Below are 23,515 nucleotides of genomic sequence, written 5' to 3' on the forward strand. Positions count from 1 at the left end.
TATTCAATCATGGATTATCATATCACAAAAAAAAAATTACTTAAAAAATTATCTAAACAAGTGAAATTAGATTATGATTAGATGGTCGTGTATTGGAATATTAAAATTAAACTCTTATATTCAAAAAAAGAAAAGAAAAATTAAAGAGATATTAGTTTCCAAATTAGATGACAAGAAAAATATGAACCATTTATTGATGCTAAATAATGCTATAGCGTGGAACTTCTGAGCGAACGACACCGTTTTGATATCTGAAAATCAAAATGGAATTTTGATACACGTGTGCCCTAAACCCCTCACATCGCGATAAACCCTTGCCTTGCACCTTCCTCCGTAAGCTGCACCCAAATTTGTGGTTCTTCATCAAATCTAGTTCACACTTCACTGACGGAGAAAAAGAGAGAGGATGGGAAGGTCGCGAAGAAAGTACAAGCAATCTCGTACGAAGGTTAGAATAGGGTTGCCGAAGAAGAAACCGCGGGTTTTCAAGCCGGCGTTTTCCGTTCCATCGAAGCTGGCAGAGTCAGTGGCAGACCTCGACCCCACCTGGGACGACCAGGGAACTGTAACTCAGAACTACAAGTCCTTCGGTGTCGTCTCCAACCCTAATTTGCTCAGCACCGAATATCGCACTCCCCAACTCGTCGACACCGAGTCGCTTCAGGATCCACCTCCCCCCGGCGACGACTACTCCGCCCTTGACGATTCCGGCAGTGACCTCGAAGAAGACGGTAACTCACTCCCTTTCTATCTTTGAATTTTCTTCTGATTTTTTAGCTCTGATGTGCTTTAATTAATTGGCTTCCTTCTCTAATAAATTATGAAATGTTAATTAGTTTAGCTAGTTCTTGTAATTGAGCCTTGAACCCTTGATTGATAGTTTTGTTCCAATAATACCCAGGGCATTTATATTAGTCTAAATTTCTTTTATCAAGGTACATGTAACACGTATTTTAATTTTCACTTAGGAAGATGGGTCTTTTTTATATATCTTTTTGGTTCATGTAGATTTGAAGTCAGCTCTAGGAAAGAAGAGGAGAGATGGTAGGGGTGCTCTTCCTCAACCTTTGACTGCGATTCAGCGCGTTCATATCAGCCGGCTGGTTGATAAATATGGAGATGATTACAAGGTTTGATATTGCTTTGTATTTTCAGGACTCTCAAATTATGAGATTAATGCTTAAATTACATGTTTGTGGTTACAAAAAATTGTGAGATGGGTGCTTATATGTGTGTCATCTTTTTTGCAGAGTATGCTCATGGATATAAAGCTAAACCCCATGCAGCATTCAGTTGCAACTTTAGAGAAGCTATGCAAGAGGTATCATATGCATAAAAACAAGAATCCCCTTATTTTGAGCAAGTGAAATATGCCATACTGAAGGTTGTAATTTTGATCTATGGATGTTGGTAATTTTGCGACACTGAGGATGTATTTTTCATCTTTTACATTACATGTACTTACTGACACACTTCGAAACGAAACAAGTTTGATCATTAGGAAATCCTGTTACTGCTTGCAAATTTATTCATGGTATATGGGTGTAAAAGTTGCTTTAAAACGAGTTTGATCATTGAGACCTTATGTGAACTATTAAATTCTTCACTAATGATATCTAATGACTCGACATGAAAGGCTGCTGTTATTGTTTGATGTTAAATATCACCTTGTTCTGTCTCTCGTCCTATCATCGAGTGTGAACAAAAGAGAAAAGGATTATGCGCGAAGGAAAGCAAAATTTATGTTTTGGTGCATGTCCCTTTCTTTGCTTCCCTCATATTCATATACAGAGTTTTCAAGGTAGCATTCATGTAATTGCCCGTGAATCACGGAAATTGATTATGCACGAAACTATTTACGAAGACTGGTTATTATCTTATCCAATATCCAGTTAGGCTACAGCTTCTTATACAATTTACGGACAGAAAAGAAACAAAGAGAAAAAGGGAATCGGCTTCTATCTCATAACTGAATTCCCGTTTTTTTGCTTGAAAATTTATGTCACAAGGAAACACCCCTTTCTTATTAGTGATACTGACAAAGAACCCCTTCTTGAGAAGTAACACCAGCTTACAAGCGGTTTTAACAAACACGATACAGAATGTTATACACAAACCATATATCAACAAATGTGTATTCACATTTAAGCTTTGACCGCAGAAACTGAGATGGCTTCTTGACTCGTTTTGCTTAGACACCTACGAATAACCTGCATTGCGATTCCCAGTGTTCCTTTATCTGTTTAAGCCTCTCTACCCTTTCTGATTGAGCCCTTTCCTCCCAGTATTTCTGGCAGCTGTACAAGTATTTCAAACATTAGCTTATTAATAGAGTTACAAAGGATACACTGTAAGCACTCCTCCAAAATTTAAACTTTAATAATGGAACAAATAGGATCATACTTTCGGCCCAACAGTATATTTAGTTCTTCCAAGCGCACAGCTTCTTCATACACTCCACTCTGCAATATGAAAAGAAATCTTAGCATAAGCTCTATTGTCAGTGTAACAGACATCTAATCTATTATCCAAAAAAGTGGTTGACTTAGTTGCTCACGATATCAAAAGCCATAGAAACCTTGACAAGAAAGAACAATGAAACTCAATTCATCAGATAAAAAAAATGCTTTTCCGCCTAAAGGCAAATGAAGCATGGAATAACATCCTTATCATGTGTGTTTGATATTACAATGTGTTTCATAGTCCATTAAATCATGGTTGAGTATCCATTGCACCTCTTAAACATAAGTTTTGGATGCAATAATCAGAACGGACACTCGGTTTTACATTTCATTCCAAGCAAAGGAGTTGCAGGAGAGCTTGCAAATTGCAATACAAATATGATATCTGATAAGGGGGTTACCTCTCGGCACAAAGGACATTTTTTCTTAGAATCGGATGCCTTAATTCCATCAACAATAGATACTGATGCAGCAGAGCAAGCACAAATATAGCAGAATATGTGGCCACAGGTTAGAGAAACTGGATCAAACACTGTGTCCTGTCATTGAGGAACAAGAGGGGATCAATATTGTTGATGTACTCCAAATATTCAGAAGATAAAATTGAAAGTTAAATTCTTTAGAGCTATAGATTCAAAAATTATTAGATACTATTAGGGGTCTGTTTACTTCTTATTTTCAATGATAGTACTTTTCGTTTCCAGGCTAAAAGGTTTTTTTATTTTCATTCTTTTCTAGTTTTCTTCACAAAGTTCTAAAAACAGAAAACAGTATGAAATCATACAGAAAACAGTTTATGAATTCTGAGGTAGTATCTTCTACATTTTGGTGAAAGCTAAAGTTTTTCCTTCGGTTTAAAATCCTGACCCAATCTCTAACTTGACTAGATCTATTTGCATGACTGCATCCAAGCAATAGTAATCTATAAATAAATAACTACAGTGGGACTGCAATCTGAATGAAGATACTCCGTATGTGAATAAAACACACAAATTTAGTTCCAATACACCCAACAAATAATAATGAGTTAACTTACCAGGCATATAGAACAAGTCAAGTCTATATCAATTTTGATGGAATCAAGTAGCTCACAAGTGAGTGCTGGTTTTCCATCCTTAAATGAGAGAGAACATCCATCAAAGAAAGCATGTGCCTTCCTAGACTGGACCTTAGTTTCCCTCAGATTGATGTGGAAGGCCATAAGCTCACAAAGCCAAGGACTTTGCAGAATTTCCTTGTGCATACTCTGGACCTGTGACTTGAACATTTGTCCTTGCCTGGAATAATGAACCTGCATGCAGTGACAAATACAATTGAATTAAATAAGTAATAATCATATACAAATTAAAGAATTAATTAACACGCCTCATAATAATTTTTCACCTGAATTGTCCAAACTCCAAACATAACAAGCAAAAAGGGCAATACCTTATCATATTTCTTCAGTATTTTTCTGATTGCAACAGCGTTTATGAGTGCATAAGTAACAAGGTCTTTTCCTTCTTGAATGAGAGCGTTGTGGCTCCCTTGTGATTTGCCTTTGAACCAGAAGAAGTACTTTCTGAAACCAGAAGCGAGGTGCAGGTCCAGCAATTTCTGAGCCCGCTGGTTGAAGCAGCCTACTATGGCTGACATTTCAGTGAGAAGCGAAGGGAAGAAGGTTCCATCGCACACTGAATGAAAAACATTCACAGCACAATTAATTCATAATCACAACTAAAGCTCAACATGCAATCAATTTGGTGTATGGAAAACAAAGAATAGGTCATGCATGTGATTGAATTGAAGGCAAAAGTTAAGGGGAAAAAAAAGAGAGAGATTTTGAATAGAAAAGTGACCTGGGCATTGATCTGGGCAGGTGTTGAGTGGAAGAGAAGAAGATGATCGAGATGATGATGATGTTGAGTGTCGTCGGGAGCAGCGCTTCAACATCTTCTTGAGCTTCTTGAAGCCAACAACAGGAAGCTTCTTCTCCTGGCCTTGCATGTACTCCTGGTATCTCTTGCAGAACTTCATGATCTCTTCTTCTTCTTCTTCTTCGTCCTTTCTGCAAACATGTATTGTGCATGCCTTGTCTTGGTGTGCGTGGGTTCGGCTTCTTATATGAGAAAGTGAAGGTGAAAGCGCAACAAAAGCATCTGAATTGAGATATCAGATTTGAGTGTGTTGGCAATGGCAGCGATTTGGAGTGGTTAACGTGTACAAATCATAAACTCAGAAAGTGACACTTTGCTTTTGCTCCTTCTCTCTCTCTCTCTCTCTCTCTCTCTCTATATATATATATATATATATATATATATATATATATATATATACACAAAAAGTCAGCTTGTATTTATCTTTGTTTCCCCCTTAAATTCACAGATTGAGGGAATTACTTACTCACCACTCCTTCCAAAATAATAATAATGATGTTCCTTTAAAAAAATTACTACTTGATATTAGAATATTATTTAAATTTAAATTTTAATTAGTACAAATTACCTATACAATACTTTCTTAATCATGTCAGTTTTGACTTTTGACGAAGTCGTAGTGCATAAGTGATTTCCTCACCCATAAATAGGATTTTTTTATTTTAATAAATAAATTAATTATAATAATTACTGAAATAAATAATTTAAAAAATATTTATCGAAATAAATACTTCTCTTATATCTTGTTTACAATAATTTTGCACGTATTTCGTTTATCAAATAAGTACGTGTATTTTTTCATTTTTTTGTATATCTCGTTTATAGTAATGAAAAAATTTTAAATTAAATTGTAGATCGAATTAGATTGGTTTAAATTTAAAAAATAAAAAATTCAAGTTCTATGAATAAGTGGGAAGCGTGAAGTTGATGGATAAATAAAATAGAGAAAAGTGGGGAGATAACCGTTTTAATTGTTTGTTAGTAAGATAAATAAAACAGAGAAAGGATGGAGATAAGCCTCAATGTAGTCCCTGAAGTTGCACTCGAGCCTCATAGTAGTCCCTGAACTTAAAAGTTTCTCAGAGTCATCCCCGAACTTGCACTCCGGGACTCAAAATGGTCCTTCCGGCAATTTCAGCACACGTGGCGCAACCGGAAAGCTTAGCTGGCAGCGTTGGTGACATGTGGGACTCACAACGGCTAGCTGGTGTGGTAGAGTAAACTCTTCCGACTCAATTTGGTCCCTCAGGTGAAGTTAAAATCCTAATCCCCTTTTTTGAAGGCCATATTGTTCACTCTGCTGTCTCCTCATCGGTGCTGTGTTCTTCTGTTCCCCCTCTCTGAAGCCCGAAGGTTATGGCTAGCACGAGTAATGCAGCTGGGAGCTCGAACAACCCACGATCGTTTGGAAGCATCATGAGGAGAATGAACAGAAACAGAGAAGCTCGTTTGCCAGAATGGTATGCCTGCGGGTCGAGACCGGTGCTGCGGTGGTTAGGGACGGATTCTAATCCAGGGAGACCGTTCCTGGGTTGCCCAAACTACAATGTAAGTATTATTGTTGTTGATTGCTGTATTTATGGATATAAATTTTGCTGATTGAATTTTCTTTGATGTACAGACTGTGGGTAAGAAATGGTGTGAATTGTTTATGTGGGTTGATAAAGTTTTGAAAGATGCCATGCCATGTGACGATAGAACAAGACATTCAGTTGATGATGAAGAATGGAAGATGAAGATGGCTTGGAAATTTGGTAAATTAGAAGCTGAAATTAGGGTTCTAAAAATGGAGGGAATTTTGATGTTTGTGTTCATGCTGCTGATTGTAATTGGTGTTCTTGTATTAAAGCTGGATAGACAGCAGAGTCAACTGTATCTAGCAAAAAACAAATGACATGCATGTTATATGCATTCCTTGTTCATATACTTGTTCCTATCCTTTTGTTTGAAAGAAATGGAAATTAAAGTGTTTGATTATATGCATACTTTTGTTCCTGGACTTCTTTTCAATGAAATAGAAATGGACATGATTTGAACTACTCTTAAGTTTGTAACAGAGGATACGATATAAACAAAAGGCTGAGAAAACTCAATTCAATAAAGTCATAATTCATAATTCATACTGGTAATGTTTGACTAAAAAAAGACACAATATAGAGCCAAAACACTAAGTATATCAAAGTTGTTGACATATTGATCTGATAAAATTCAAATTCTAAAATTCCCAACACTGGGACAATGTTTTAGGCATTGTAAACAACATCAGCAAAATAGATAAAAAAAAACAGCCTGTTTTTCCTAAACATAATCATCTTAATCTTTATTTTTTGTGTCTGGGTGCCTTGAATTCAGGGTTGGACACAAACTTCATGAAATTTGCAAGCTTTGTAGCAGTTCCCTGTGTTGCACCTTGCATAGGGCCACTTGTTCAAATACTCCCAAGTTTCCTTATTAACCCTTTCAATCTTTTTGATGATATCAAGGAAGCCATCTTGGCTAGTACACCTTGCACAATCCCAAAGTAGCCCTCTAAGCTGGAGATCCTTCCATTGCTTATTGAAGTTCTTCCACAGATGCCAAACACAGAATCTGTGATGGACATCTGGAAAAACCTCCTTAACTGCATTTATAAGGCCCTGTTTCAGATACCAAAGAAGGGGTCAGATAGTTATTTTCGGGTAATAAAACTGTCCCTACAGTTATATAAGTGACATCAAACTAGTCCCTAGACTTATGTAAGTGACATCAAACTAGTCCCTACACAGTACTGTTACAGAACATTATGCAGAACAGGATAAATGAGTAACAATAGATTGACAGAACATTATGCAGCATATAATCAGTCCAGGATTAATTCTGCATATATAGACAGCAGCCCAATGTATTAACATCATATAATCAGTCCAGAATTAATTCAGCATATATAATCAACAATATGTGCCTTAAATCAAACTGGCAAATAAATCACAAGGACAGGCACCAAACTTCACTCTCCGTGTAGTTCCCCACAAAATCCAAGACCAAGACCCTTTTTTTTTTCTTTTGCAACTAAGAAAAATATATATATACAACTACAACTTACTACCAACAAAAAAAGGCACACAGAAATAAAGAAAATCTGTCAAATTTGGAGCTAAAGTAATCACTAACTAGAGAGATTAAAAATAATAAAATAATATACAACATTGAAGGTGGAGATGAAACAAGAAAAACCATCTAGAAATAGTAATGGTAAATAGTAGTTAATGAAAGCTCATTAAATGACATCTGTTATCTTCTTCATATCATAGCATTGATTCAGTCCTAATCTTCTTCTACCATTTTCATCATCACTCTCACTCTCTCCTTTTCATTACTTGACAGTTGGCAACAAAAACACCACTCCCTTGCTTTTCTACTTCTCCTTCTCCCTCTAATATTTCACTGTGCTATATTATCACTATATTCAAATTAACAATATAAGTTAAGTCTTCTATTATTTGTGGTTTTTTTTTTTCAAAATTTTTATTAGAAAAAGTTATTGTGGACCGGGGTATTGAATAGAGTGCCTAACTTTGTTAGTTGTTAACTGTTAAATTATATGATATTTCACCTTTATTTTGATCATGTTGCTAATGATTTGTGTCATGTGAATATAAGAAAGTGTGAAATCAAGAACATTATTTTGGTGTAACTAAGGATAGTAGTTCTCTAGACACTAACTTCAATCTTGGTGGATCAAACCATTCAAATTTACATACCCTTTCCCACAACTAATCCACTAGTCCAGATCAAATTCATCAAACAATTTGACTATTCCAATAGCTAAGTTAACTTCATTAGCAATTGCAAAACTTATTACTTTATATTACTCTAACTTATGTATGCAAGAATCCTTTATGATCACACACTCAGTTTAACTAAACAGCATTACACATTACATTTAGTTTAACTAAACCAACCCAATACAAAGAAAGGCAATTAGGTAAATCAGTCAAATTCAGAATCCATTATCAGAGTTACAAAAAATTTTAACTCCCAAAAGATCTTTACTTCTACTGTGATCATGCAAACTCTGTTTAACAAATTCATTGATCAGAGTCATTGTCCTGAAACACATTAACAATTTGGAAACTCCTCCACTAAGAGCAGTAAACTCTAACACATAAAGAACACGTTTTCATATTATCAAAACACAAGAAACACTCCTACTCTACAATTTTCTTTGCCAAACCACTACAAAAGTCAGTAGTGATCAAACCCTAGCATAGAGAACAGAACAGAGGCGTTCATACCCACCAATTACAGTAAAAAAAAACGGCCTGAACTTTTGTGAATATTAGATTAACAAAAATATCAAAAAACAGAGAAACCACTTTTTTTTTTTCATTTTTGGCTTACCTCTTTCAGAGAAACCAGACTTCCCATGATTTTTTTTTTTCATTTTTGGCAAACGAGCTTCTCTATTTCTGTTCATTCTCCTCATGATGCTTCCAAATGATCGTGGATTGTTCGAGCTCCCAGCTGCATTGCTCGTGCTAGCCATAACCTTCGGGTTTCAGAGAGGGAGAACAGAAGAACACAGCACCGATGAGGAGACAGCAGAGTGAACAATGTGGCCTTCAAAAAAGGGGATTAGGGTTTTAACTTCACCTGAGGGACCAAATTGAGTCAAAAGAGTTTACTCTGCCACATCAGCTAGCCGTTGTGAGTCCCATGTGTCACCAACGCTGCCAGCTAAGCTTTCCGGTTGCGCCACGTGTGCTGAAATTGCCGGAAGGACCACTTTGAGTCCCGGAGTGCAAGTTCGGGGATGACTCTGAGGAACTTTTAAGTTCAGGGACTACTATGAGGCTCGAGTGCAACTTCAAGGACTACATTGAGACTTATCTCGAAAGGATGAGAGATAACCGTTTGTTAATTGTTAAGAAAAGTTTATGGGAATAAATAAAATAGAGAAAAAATAGGAGATAACTGTTTACCAATTATTAAGATCAATTGTTAGGAGAGGTTGAAGGAATAAATAAAATAGAGAATAACCGTTTCAATCCTCTTCTCATTTTTTCTGTTTTATTTATCGTGTATCAACTTCATGCTTCCTATCTTTTAAATATATTCCTATACAGCAAACAAAATTTAAAATATAATTATATTTCAAATTTTTATGTACTCTTATATAACAAACAAAATTTGAAATATATATAATTTGAATTTAAAAATTAATTAATACTCAAAATAGTACATAAAAAATTTAAAAATTTTGTCCATTAGAAACAATAGTATTAACAGTGGGTAGTTAAAAAAAAATAATAGTATTAATAGTGGACAGTTTAATGGTATCTGCTTTCATGTAAACGTGTTTATTTTAAATGTACAGTCCATCTTTCCTAATTTCACCTAACGTGTTTATTTTAAATACACAATCCATCTTTTTAATTATTTGAAACATTTTATTTTTAAAAGTTTTATCCAATTTATATTATTAATATTTTTTATTATTTTTTAAAATTTTATTTAATTATTTATAAATGCATATATATCGTTTACACTGTAAATAAAATAATATGTATCTCGTTTACATATAAACAAAATACATGCAAAATTATCTCGTTAATAGTGTAAACGAAATGAAATATGAGTGGAGTATTTATTTCAGTAAATATATTTTAAATTATTTATTTCAATAATTTTTATAATTTATTTATTTATTAAAATAAAAAATCCGCCACATATATATATATATATATATATATATATATATATATCTTTTTCTGATTTATAAGATAAATCTTTTTTTTTAAATCTCAATAATTAATTACTTTGGTAAAACTAAATTATATATTTAAATATTAATAGTTAAATTAGTCTCTAAAAGATAAGACATTCTTTAAATTTATCCCTAAAATTTTTTTCAATCAAATTGGTGTTTCAAATATTATGAATTAATCATATTTGACTAATTAGCAATTTTCTTTAAAAATTGATATTATAAAATGTTAATTGATAACATATATAATATCTGATATGTCTAATTAGATATTGACCAAATATATTTTTGAAAATTTATTAATTTAGTCATTTTTCTCAATTACAAAAATTTTATTCCTAATATGACCTAGTAACTAAATTGATAGATTTTTGTAAACATATTTAATCGACGTCTAATTGAACATGTTATGTATCATTTATACTATCAGTTAATATTTCACATTATTAATCGTTGACAAAAATTGTTAGTGGAGTAACTAAATGACAAATATGATTAATTCGTAATCTTTGAAGGACCAATTTAATTAAAAAAATCTTTCAGGAACGAATTTAAAAAATACCTTCTTTTTTAGAAACTAATTTAACTATTAATTCATATCTAAACTATGCATAAAAACTACCATTTAAGATTTAAAATTACATTTGCAAACAGCCAGTCAAATTTTAAAATAGAAAAGAATAAGAGAGATTCTGACAAGAATTAAAGGAGAGAGATAATTTTATTGAAAAAAATTTTAAGAAGAAAAGATACAATTACTAATTTTTTGATTGTCAATTACATTTTCATTAAAATTAGTAGTATCAAAAAATATTTTAAATTTAATATTATCAAAAAAAAAATATATAAGAACTAATTTGATTAATTTTTAAAATTTCAGGGATGAAAATGACTTATGTCTGAACTTTTAAGGACTATTTTAATTATAAATAACTTTTTTACATGTCAAGTGCCACGTTGCATGCCACGTGTCACTGATCTGACACGTGTCACTGACCTGACACGTGGCATGTCAGGTATCACTGACGTCAACCAATCATCTTGTGACATGTGACATTAGCCCCCACGTCATCATCCAACTGATGGAAGGACTAACGTGACCAATCGTGTATCTTTCGAGGACGATTTCGATTAACTTTATCTTTCGAGAACCAAAATGAAGATCGGGGTATCTTTTAGGGACGATTTTAGCTATTTACTCTGTAGTAATGGCACAAAAATAACGTGTGCGCGTAAATATAAATGATTTGTATATAGATTTATATTAAAAAATGAGTTGTATATATAAAGAAGAGGAATGCTAGGGGCCACCAATTTTAGTGTTTTGTAGCCATCAATTAATCATCAATAGTATTTTTAATGGTGTAAAATTATATCTAATAGTAGGAGATCACTCACTTTTGTTTTGATAATTAAGTGCTGACCAAAAAACACAAAAATTATTGCCCCTAGATTTTTCCTATAAAAAATAATTGTAAAAAATTAGACTGGAGTTCTCAAGACGATTCACTCATAATTAAGCATTAAGGATCCCCTCAAAATTGAGCTTAAGGTCTTATTAGTGATTCCAGTGTTTCTAGTTACGTGAACAGTCATTCAATTCAGACACAGTGGTGATGCATGCAATATTGTACACATCAACATATGCGTAGGAGTATTACGTACTGATGGTACTTAAAAGAAGAGAAATATTAGTTGTTTTTTAATTTTTAGTTTTTATTCAGTTTTTAAAAAATTTATTATTATTTAATTAATTTAAATATTTATTTTATATATTAATTGTTCAAAAAATTAAAAAAATTATTTATTTTTTATTTAAAAACTGAATAATAAATAATATTTAAAAAAATATTTAGTTGAATTGTTAAAAAAAATGACGATGTTTGTACTTTGTACTATTGTTTTGGCATATTTTTTTATTAAAAAATAATTTTTTATTTTTTCTTTTTATTAATTATTTTTAACATTAAAAAAAAAACATTGTATACAAACATGATAATGCCCTGTATAATATATTTTTTGAACAGTATATATAAATATAATAAGAAAAAGGAGTAAAATCCCTCCCCATTCCCTAACCATTTACGAAATTGACCTAGCGCTCCCTCACCATTGGAAATTAATAACGCGGTTCTTAACCATTATCTCTGTGTGACCGAAAGGACCCTCTTACCGGTACTTCCGGTTAAGAGGGTCCTTTCGGTTACATAGAGAGAATGAATAAGGACCGTGTTATTATTTTCTAATAGTGAGGGGACCAGGGAGGGATTTTACTTAAAATTGAAAAATAAATAAAAAAAAAAAGCATTGTTTTAAGTTTTGCATCTAATGCATTCTGCCATATTTTACATGTGAACGGAGAGCAAACAACGTCAAACTTAATAGATAGCACGAAATCATTAACAACGAGACTTAATACAAAAGTGATAATTATTTGGGTTGATTAAGTATTATTATGTCTTGGATTTAGGGTTTTAAGAACGACACGTATGTTCTATATTGTTGAATCTAAAAAAAAGTTAGTTCAAGATTATTATTCCATACACCTTTTTCTAGAAAAATTAAACTGCTTTTTTTATTAGTGAAATTAAATTCATCAACCATAATTTTAATAGTAGGGTTATATGTAGAGACTAAATATTCTTTTTAAATTTTTAGAAGTGATATTTGTTTCATCCAAATGTTCGTGATATGACTAATTAATTTTAATTTAATTTTACGTATTTTAAGTATTGTTTATTTAGTTACTAATTTGAATTTTATGTCATAGGATTTAGAGTTTTCTTTATTTAACCTAAAGTTGAGTGAGTTTCTTCGATTTAATTTTCAAACAAGTGAATAAATTATATTGAGGTATTTCTTTCTTATTGCATCAAGTAATTAAATACAAAGAGAATCGGTTGATCTTTTATTCAATTTCTTGATGCAACAAGAAAGAAATACCTCAATCTAATTTGTTCGTTTGGAACTTTAGGTTAAATAAAGAAAACTCTAAATTTTCTGGCATAATTAGTAACTAAATAAACAAAATTAAAATACGTAAAATTAAATTAAAATTAATTCGTCATATCACGAACATTTGAATGAAACAAATATTACTTCTAAAAATCTAAAAAGAATATTTAATCTCTACGTGTAACCCTACTATTAAAATATTTAGTCCTTAACCATCTAGAAAAGGACCTGGCGCCCATTGACCATTAGAAAATAACAACACGATCCTTATCCATTCTCTCCTGTGACCAAAAGGACCCTCTTGTCGGTTTTTTGGTAAAAAATAACCAGAAGTACCGGAAAGAGGGTCCTTTTGATCACACGGAGAGAATGGTTAAGGACCGCGTTGTTAATTTCCAATGGTGAGGGGGCGCCAGGTCAATTTCATAAATGGTTAGGGATCGGAAAAGGGTTTTACTCTAAGAAAAAGGGTTAAGTACTGCTTTCATCCCTAAGGTCTGAGGCCAAAATCAAAATCGTCCCCAACCTTTTTTCGTTATTAAAATCATCCTCAACGTTACAAAACGTTATAAAATCGTCCTTTTCTACTTCAATTTTATTTTTTACCAAATTACCCTTAATAAATAATAAAAATAATTAAAAATAATATTAAAAAATTAAAACAAAACCTTACTCCACTCCCGTAACTCCCCACCCCTCCCCACCTCTCACCCGCCAATGGAATCGAATCTCCAATACAGAGGTAAATCAATCACAATGTACAGGAGTTAGGGGAAAAAATGTTCACGAAAATTAAGCTCGTATGGTCAATCTAAGAACATGATCATTCCATCACTTGTAAATTAGGAAACCATAATTCAATTGAAAAAAAAAAAGATCTGCTTTCAAAACCAGCAAGATCCAAACACCAAGTCCCTGGCCTTTCCAACTTTTTCCAAAATAAATCAACAAAAAATTCAGATTAAACAATAATTCAATAATCATCAATTACAATTTCAGTTTTCAGATCCAAAAACAGCAAAACAACAGAAATTAAAAAAAAAAATTACAGAAGAAGAAACATAAACTCAAGCAGAAGCAAAAGTTCAAGCATAAGTAGAAGAAAAAGCAGAAGAAGAAGCAAAGAAGCAGAGGCAGTCACAGAAGAAGAAGCAGCGCCAGTGAGGTCCCCCTCCCGATGACGACGCGATGGCGTGGTCTCCCGATGATTTCCAACTTCTTACCACACTCCTTCCAGAACCTTCCACAACAAACCCCACTACATCAAGCCACCGTTAACCTCCTCAAATCCCACCCCCTCTCCGATTCCGACATCCCCCGCATCGCCGCTGCTGCCCCCTCCCTCTTCTCCCCCTCCTCCGCCGCCTTCTCCCCCGATATCATATCCGCCGTGTTCCACTTTCACAATCGTTTGTCTTTTGCTTTTTTTTTTTGTTTTCTGTTCAAGGTAATGATAAAGGGTGGGTTGGGTTGGGGTGGGGTGGGGTGGGGTGGTTTTTTTAATATTTTTTATTTTTATTTAAAGGGTAAAATTGTCTAAAAAATTTTGTTCATGAACAAAAGAATGATTTTATATGTTTTGTAACATTAAGGATGATTTTAATAACAAAAAAAAGGTCGGGGTTAGGGACGAAAACAGTACTTAACCCTAAGAAAAATGATATGGATCACTTCCAGAAATTATTTTTAATATGGAAATAGAGATGGTGTTTTGATTGATATTGATATTTGAAGTGTATTACAATATTGTGGAAATCATTCAACACGCTCCCCACGTATTTCAACACGTCCCCCACGTGTTGGCCAGGATGCTGCCACGCATCCAACACATCCCCACGTGTTGCAACACGTCCCTCACGTGTTACCCTTCTACCTAACACCTCCATTCATACGTAAATACACTAGATTTATCCATTCCCAACCAATACACCACCCTAAACCCCATAACCAAATTTTTGAGCCGACAACTTCAGCCATCAGCTATATATTGTGCTACGTGTAAATTAAATATAGTAGAATGGATCCTTATACGATCTCATCAACATGATCATTGGTTGGTTTTTTTTGGGATCCACAAGTTACATCATCAAAGTGTAGATCCTCGGAGAAAAAGAGCTTACAAATTAGGTTTTTTTTATGAAAATAAAAATAGTGATATTTTAATATTATAATTTTTTATATTTTTTAAAATAATAAAAAATACATAAATTAAAGAGTTTGATTTTTATATTTTAAATTTTTTAATTTTTTTAATATAAATTAGACAGTCTAATTTATGTATTTTTCATATATTAGACGGTCTAATTTTTATACTTCTAAAAATCGAACGGTCCAATTTTTATATTTTTAATAAATTGGACGGTCCAATTTTTATTTTTTTAATTAAACGGTTTCACGTTTAAGAATAACATCTTAATGGTATACATTTTTAAAAAATACCATTGTCACTTTAATGTCAAAAACAAAAAATTTTACAAATTCAAGATAAAAGTTAAGACGTGATTATTTTCATGTAAAATTGATAATTAAAAATTATTAAATAATTTAATAAATTTAATTAAACTATTATTTAATAGTTTTTAATTATTAATTTATATTAAAATAATTATATGTAAATATTTATCTAAATAGAACCAAGAATAATACACCACCAAATAGGGGTGTTCATGGATCGGATCGTATCCATAGATACATGGTAAAATATTCACATCCGATCCGAAAATTGCGGATACGATCCAATCCGCACATTGATTGGATAGGATCTAATCTGCACCTCAGATAGCGGATATCTACTCTACATCCGCATATCCGATCCGCGAAGTCGTAGATCCGCACAATAATATATATATATATATATATATATATATATATATATATATATGTTTGGTATTATATTTACTTGTTTGTATGTTTTAGTTAGTAATTATTAATCATATATTGTATTATTTTATTTTTGTTATTTAGAAAAAATTTGATTAAAAATATTTTTTAAGAATAAATAAGTTTAAAATTGTGAAAGAAATATTCTTATTAAATTTTTTACATAGAAATATAATTAAAAAGAGAATATTCAATTATGCGGATATATCTGATCTCCGATCCAATCCGACACTAAAAAACGCGGATATCATATTTGATCCGATCCGATAAAAACTGTGCGAATCGGATCGAATTTTCAACCATATCCAATCCAATCCGATCCGATATGATCCGCGTACACCCCTGTCACCAAATCTTGCCAATTCCCGTCTTTAATTTCTCTTAGACTACTATTGTTCGGTGCTCTTTGTTGTTAATGTAGCACTTAGCAATATAATGGCATCAATTAATAAACGCGGTTTAATTTGGCTCCTTCACGTTACGACCACGAAACCAGGTGGCCCCCTTATTAATATTGCACCTTAGCTTCCTGTCTTTTTCTCCTTTTGATGGTTGCCAACTTTGCTATCTGTATTGCCACATTGGCAAAGTTAATTATGAATACGTTCTCTCTCTATCTATATATACAGTTGTACATGTTCACATGAAAAAACCATGTTATCTATGAAAACTTTACGTGATTGTATTAAATCATCAGCTTCTCTTTACTGTGCAATTTTTCCGTGCCATCCGATCCTGATGATTCGTGTGATATGATCATTTGGACCTTTTCTTTTTGAAATATCTGTCCATTAAATCACTAATAATAATTTTAAGTCTAGTTTAATTAAAAGCAAAAATTGAATTCCTTAAAACATTGGAAAATTTTGAAACATTTTAAATTTGAGAGAGAAAATTAAAATTTTGAATTATGGCCATATTATATAATTAATGACAGTGCTTGAAATCAGATAACGTGGATGATTAGTATAAGTGAAGCAATTAGTGGCAGATAGAGGTAGAATTCTGCTAATCATTACATTGATCTTCTCGAATATTTTAACCAAGTGAGGCTGATAATAAACTACCATATATATAACATAAACAAACCGCAACATGGAAGCATGCATATCGTTAATTAATAATTTCTTTAATGAGCACTAATTAAGCACCACTCAATTTATCACCTGTACATAGAGCTATATAGCACACTGAAAGTTTTGATGGTGGTTTTGGTTCAAATATTGATAATATCTTGATTTCTTGATTGATATTTTATGCTTGAACATATCAAATCAACTAAACTCTGAAAGTAAGCTTTCTCTATGGATGGTTGAGATTGCCCTCTTTTGTGTTATTCTATTCATTCTGGCAAAATCAACTGTATAATGCCTTTTTAATGTTAGTGGAAGGATCACTAAGAAATGTCGACCATTAATCCATCATCATTACACAAAGGCAGCAAATGAAGAGTATATATAGTACATTAATGTTTTTAAGAGAGTTAGTAATAAATTTTTTTAAATATTTTACTTTAATAAATACATAAAAAGAGAGTTTTATGGTGGTATTAGTTTTGGTGGCTAAAAATAACATAAATTTGAGTTATAAATAAAATACTAACACATGACATGATAAATTTATGACCAAAATAATTTTTTCTTTCTTATAATTTCTTATGATTACTTTTATATCAAAATAATTTTTTATATTATTTTTATAATTATAAAAAATAATTTCAAAAGAATAAAACCAAAATAATTTTTTTATTATATTTATAATAATTATTTTATTATTATTTTTTTAAAAATTAATTCTTTATAATTATTTTTAATAAAATAAGTTTTTATAATTATTTTTATTTTTTAATTATTTTTTATTATTATTTTTAATAATTTCTAAAAATAATACTAAAATCATTTTTTAAATTATTTTTGTTTTAAAATTATTTTATTATTATGTTTGCCAAAATAATTTTTTTATAATAATTTTTTTTGTAATTTTAAGAAACTAATACCAAAATATATTTTCTCTTATAATTTTTTATGATTATTTTTAAAGTAACACCAAGAGAGAGAATATTATTTTGATGTTAGTTTTTTAAAATTATAAAAGAAAAATTATTATAAAAAATTTATTTTGGTAAAAATAATAATTAAAAAATAATTTTGGTGTTAGTTTTAGAAATTATTAAAAATAATAATAATACAAAATAATTAAAAAATAAAAATAATTATAAAAACTTATTTTAGTAAAATAATGATAAAAAATTATTTTAGTGTTATTTTTTAATTTTATTCTTTATAATTATAAAAATAATTATAAAACATTATTTTAATAAAAATAATCATAAAAAATTATAAAAGAAATAGAATTATTTTGGTCATAAATTTATCATGTCATGTGTTAGTATTTTATTTGTAGATCAAACTTATATCATTTTTAGCTATCAAAACTAATATCACTATAGAACTTTTCTACAAAAAAAACTTAAATATTATATCTTTTAATTAATAATTTTATCATAGAACACATGTTAACTAAACTTATCTTTTTATGGCATTATATCTTATAAATTCTTTTACGTTACCATAGAGGTGTTTCATTTGTTGATTAGAGGTGGTTAGTTGACACTTCGTTTTGTCTATCCAATAAATATGTGATTGCAACAAACAATCCACTTTAATATGGGAAGTGGCAAACTAATTTCTTCGTCAAAAACGATTCGTTGCTTTGTATTATTTATTGAGAAATGCTAGGGTCAGCAATTTTAGTATTTTATAATCATTAATTGGTCATTAATAATATTTTTAATGGTAGAAAATTACTCATTTTTAATTTTAATTTGATGGTTAAGTATTAGACAGAAAACACAAAAATTACTAGCCTTTAAACTTTTTCTTATTTATTTTGGCGTTTCCATTTATTGCTTTCCTTATTTGTTCGAGCCTCTCCACATGTCCAATATTATTTTCCATGTAAGAATAGTTGAAGTCATATAATATATGCGAGAAATTATATATTATTTAATTATAGCAAGACCACCATTTCTGCAAATATTTTAATAAAATGTGAAGAACACCATTCATACACTTTTTCATCAGGTGACCATTTTTGACGATATCAAATCAACAGGATTGAAAAATAATGCTGAAACTGCTAAACTTTAATTAGTTTTATTTCCAACTTTTTGACTTAAAAACAGGAATTCGCGCACTTAGCTTGAAGATTATAGGATATAGATAGGCTTAAAAGGAAGTAAATATTTTATACGTAAGCACTTCTATTGCCTTAGCTGTAAGCCTTTAACAGTTTTCAACAGGGATTAAATACCGTATTTCATAGGGTTTTTTTTTTTTTTACCAAAGATAGGAGATTCAAATCCACAACTTCTTAATTGAGTATGGAAAGACTATGTCATTTGAGTTATAACTCATTGGCCGTATTTCATAGGGTTGCACTACACAAATGGACGGCAAAAATTTGTTAAGTATTTTAGAAAAATAATAAGATGTTTATCTTTTATATACAAAAAGACAAAAAATAATACAAACATGAAACATCATCTCTCAAATAAATAAGGTGGAGGCTTTTTAGGTGAGGAAAGAATATTTGGGTCTTTAGTGATCTAAGATTCTTTATAAATTTTATCCATTAAAATTTTAAATCAACGGATGAGATTAAAACATTTTTATTATATAAAAAATAATTTTATAAAATATACTTATATTAAAATATTTAAAAAAATTACTTGAAAATGTTTATTTTATCCTTCTTCTTTGTTATCACCTCATTTTTTTTATTTATATGTGGTTAATTTTTTTTGTTATGAAAATAAAAATAGTGATAAAACAAAAAAGTGGGAGATAATTATTTACCAATTATTAGGAGAGGTTGATGGAGATAAATAAAACAGATGAAGAGTAGGAGATAACCGTTTGCTAATTGTTATGAGAGGTTTACCAATTGTTAGGAGAGGTTGATGGGAATAAATAAAACAGAGGAAGAGTGGGAGATAAATCATTTTAAATAATTTAACGTGTTAACCTGTTTATTTTAAATGAACAGTACATCTTTCTTATTATTTTTTTTTGTGACTTAAAAGAAAATAAACAAAAACTAAGAAAGAAAAAAAAACAAGAAACTGCTTAAGAAAGGCAGTCCCGCTGAATACTACTCTCAAACTCCTTCCAAGGCAATGGAAGCTCCACTTGGGGAGAAATAGTCCTCATTGCAGTCTTTGCCATGATGTCTGCTACTGTATTTGCATCTCTCAAGATCAACCGAAGATCAGCACGCCATTTCGAAGACATGATATCTCGGATTTTTAACACCAAAGGATCAATAAACCCAGAGCAATCTTGTAAATTATTGACAATAGTAAAAGCCTCCACACAGTCTGTCTCACATATAATGTCTCTTTGTCCCGAGTTCCATGCTAAAAGAAAGCCTCTCCAAATAGCAAACAACTCTCCTTGCAAAATGCTACGACTCTCAATTGTTCCCAGACAGCCTCGTTGCCACCTTCCCTTCCAATCTCTGCTAACACAAGCAAAACCAACTCGAGCACCACTGCCAAGATAGCTAGCATCACAATTAATCTTAAAGGTACCTACTAAGGGGGGAATCCAAGAGCCACTAATGGTTGAGAGGATAGATAGTCGTTGCAACTCAAAAATATTTCGGAGCTCCTTTTCTAAGGACAAAGCCATACCAATCACCTTGTCTGTGGTCCAATGCTTGTGAGGATGAAAGATCTCGTTATTTCTTGAACACGAAATCCATCAGAGACCAGAAAAGAATCTAAAGGGGCGCTGTTTGCTATTATGTAAGAACCAACTCATCAAATCCACTGGTTGATCGGAGATCCCTAAAGCTTGCCAAACAAGTTGGGCTTTTGGACAATCCCGAATACAATGTAAAACCGATTCCTGACCTGAGAAACATCGTGGACAACTATCCGTGTGCGAAATGCCCCTCCTAAAACGAAATGCAGCAATAGGAAGAGCCTCCCGAAGACATAGCCAGGCCAAAAATTTGTGCTTTTCCGGAACATGTTGACGCCAAAGCCAAAGCCAATTACCCCTATCCTCCCAACTAAACATCTTCTTACTGAGCCACAAATAACCACTATGAGCATCATAAACCTTTGAGGTCGCACCAGTCCAACACCAACCGACCTCTGAACCAGCTTGAACATCTGGGTTGTAAAAGTTAATGTTGCTCTGCAGAGACTGATTCAGAGGAGAATAGATATTCTCAAGGTTCCACTGTCCAGATGACCAAAGGTCCAAGATCCTGAGATCCGAATCAGAAATGTGAACATAATCCATCTCCTGACACAGTCGCCCCTCTCTTCTCCATTTAGAAAACCAAAAGTTCTGTTCCAAATCCCCAATGCACCAACTAAAACCTTCCTTCAGGATATCCCAAGCTCGACATATACTCTTCCAAACATAAGATCCCCTTCCTTGAGACCGACTAAAACAATCATCCTTAGAAGAATGGTATTTCTCCGTCAACAGTTGAACTCATAGCTTGTCGGGATGGTGAAAAAGTTGCCAAACTAGTTTTTCAAGAAGAGCAATATTGGCACAAAAAGGATCTCTAATTCCCAGACCTCCAAACTTCTTAGGAGTGACCAACACTTTCCAGTTAACTAGATTCAAGCCTCTACCATCAGCTTGACCCTTCCATAGAAAGTTTCGCATCATGGATTCTATCTTATTAGTTACCCCTTTAGGGAAGAGAGATACTTGCATGCGATAAGTAGGAATCGCAGTCACTACCGAGTTGAGCAAACAGAGTCTGCCTGCCTTATTAAGTAATCTCCCTTTCCAGCTGGCTAGCCTTCCCCGAATCTTGTCCAAAACATCGTTGAAAGTTGCGCGTGTCACCCGAGAGTGATTAAGGTTCACCCCTAAATACTTGCCCAAGTTCTGGACGAATCTGATGGAGAAGACTCCGGTAAAAATCTCTTTTCTTGTCGCTGAAACATTCCTGAAGCATAGCGCTTTAGATTTTTTCACATTAACCTTCATCCCAGAGGCTCTGCAGAAATTTTTCAAAGCTACCATTACAGTTTGAACTTGCTGTTTTTCAGCTTTACAGAAAAGAAGCAAATCATCGGCAAACATCAAATGAGAAATTCTTGGACCCCCTCTAGAAACTGCAACCGGCTTCTACAAGCCCTTATCAACTTGCTGATTAATAGAACAGGACAATCTCTCCATATACAACACAAACAGATACGGTGATATAGGATCTCCTTGCCTAAGACCCCTGCTTGGAGTAAAGCTATTTAATCTATCCCCATTCCAGAGGATAGACAATGAGGAAGCAGTGACACAACGCATAATCAGATTGACTGTCGGAGGAGGAAAGCCAAAACTCACCAGGGTTTATTTCAGAAATCTCCAATCCACTCTATCGTACGCTTTCTCCAAATCAATCTTAAAGGCCAGGGTGCCTTTCTTTGACTTTGTCTTCTTCATGAAATGGAGAACCTCTTGTGCTACAATGATGTTGTCTGGGGTTCCTCTCCCTGGGATAAACCCTCCTTGAAGGGGCCCAATAATCTCTTTGAGATGGGGACGAAGTCTATTGACCAGGACCTTCGTTATAACTTTGTAAACCACATTACAGAGACTAATTGGTCGGAAATCCTTCATGGAAACCGGGTTTTCTACCTTCGGAATAAGAACCACAAGAGTTTCCATCATCCTTGGATCCATATCCAAACCAGAGAATGCATGACGAACCATAGTCCAAACATCAAAACCAACAATCTTCCAGTATTCTTTAAAGAAAAAAGCCTGAAACCCATCAGGGCCCGGCGCCTTAAAAGAATGCATACTGAAAACAGCCGACTTAACTTCTTCCAGAGTAACTGGCGCTGTGAGGCTACAACAGGCTTCATCATTCAGGGAAGGCAGCGGCACATCACCAAGACAACCTAAGTCTACATCCTCCGACTGGCAGAATAGGCATTTATAGAAGGATTCAGCTTCCCTTCTAAGGACATCCGGGTCCGTTTCCCACACCCCATCTTGAAGAAAGAGACCATGAATCTTATTATGCTTTCTCCGCACAAGAGTCTGGACATGAAAGAACTTGGTATTTCTATCCCCAAATTTTACCCACTACTCTCTGGATTTTTGAAACCATAGAAGTTCCTCCTGCACAAGCGTGTTATTAAATTCCTCAATCAGCTGTTTTTCTTTTTGCCGCATAGACAAATCTTCCATTACTTCAAGTTGCTTCTGAAGGAAATTAATCTGTCTCTCCAATTTGTATTTCCTAATGAAAATGTTGCCGAACACTTTAGAATTAAACTCCAAAAAGTTCTTCTGCACTTCTAAAAGCTTGCCATGCATCTCTCTGTAGCCAGCCTGCCATGACTGGTTCACAATATCTCTGTACCCCGGATGAGTTGCCTAAGCTGCAATAAATCGAAAAGGCCTATTCTTTTTCGGTTGGGGATGACCTGTACAGCGTACTAGGATAGGACAATGATCAGACTGAAGCCTATTTAAAATTTCTGCGTAAGCCTCTGGAAAGAGAGATAGCCAGCCACT

General features: G+C 32.7%; 3 protein-coding genes across 3 annotated transcripts; 2 read left to right on the top strand and 1 right to left on the bottom strand.

Annotated features, from left to right (window-relative positions):
* The first annotated feature begins 205 nt into the window (after window positions 1-205).
* LOC107645631 (nucleolar-like protein) lies at window positions 206-1,635 on the top strand. The gene is made up of 3 exons (XM_016349708.3): window positions 206-731; window positions 1,009-1,130; window positions 1,251-1,635. Exons 1-3 carry the CDS (start codon window positions 407-409, stop codon window positions 1,365-1,367), a joined length of 564 nt encoding a protein of 187 aa, XP_016205194.1. The 5' UTR covers window positions 206-406; the 3' UTR covers window positions 1,368-1,635.
* A 220-nt stretch (window positions 1,636-1,855) lies between these two features.
* Window positions 1,856-4,838, bottom strand: NLA (SPX (SYG1/Pho81/XPR1) domain-containing protein). Its single transcript, XM_016349709.3, has 6 exons — window positions 4,301-4,838; window positions 3,891-4,135; window positions 3,499-3,753; window positions 2,864-3,001; window positions 2,404-2,462; window positions 1,856-2,297 (listed from the first exon to the last, which is right to left on the bottom strand). Exons 1-6 carry the CDS (start codon window positions 4,476-4,478, stop codon window positions 2,192-2,194), a joined length of 981 nt encoding a protein of 326 aa, XP_016205195.1. The 5' UTR covers window positions 4,479-4,838; the 3' UTR covers window positions 1,856-2,191.
* Window positions 4,839-5,734: 896 nt separating this feature from the next.
* LOC148554542 (uncharacterized) lies at window positions 5,735-6,272 on the top strand. Its single transcript, XM_088489973.1, has 2 exons — window positions 5,735-5,926; window positions 6,000-6,272. The coding sequence occupies exons 1-2, from the start codon at window positions 5,735-5,737 to the stop codon at window positions 6,270-6,272; spliced, it is 465 nt and encodes a 154-aa protein (XP_088346099.1).
* The last annotated feature ends 17,243 nt before the right edge of the window (window positions 6,273-23,515 follow it).

The sequence above is a fragment of the Arachis ipaensis genome, chromosome B6 (assembly GCF_059453495.1).
Source record: "Arachis ipaensis isolate K30076 ecotype BB chromosome B6, ASM5945349v1, whole genome shotgun sequence".
Classification (NCBI taxonomy): Eukaryota; Viridiplantae; Streptophyta; class Magnoliopsida; order Fabales; family Fabaceae; genus Arachis; species Arachis ipaensis.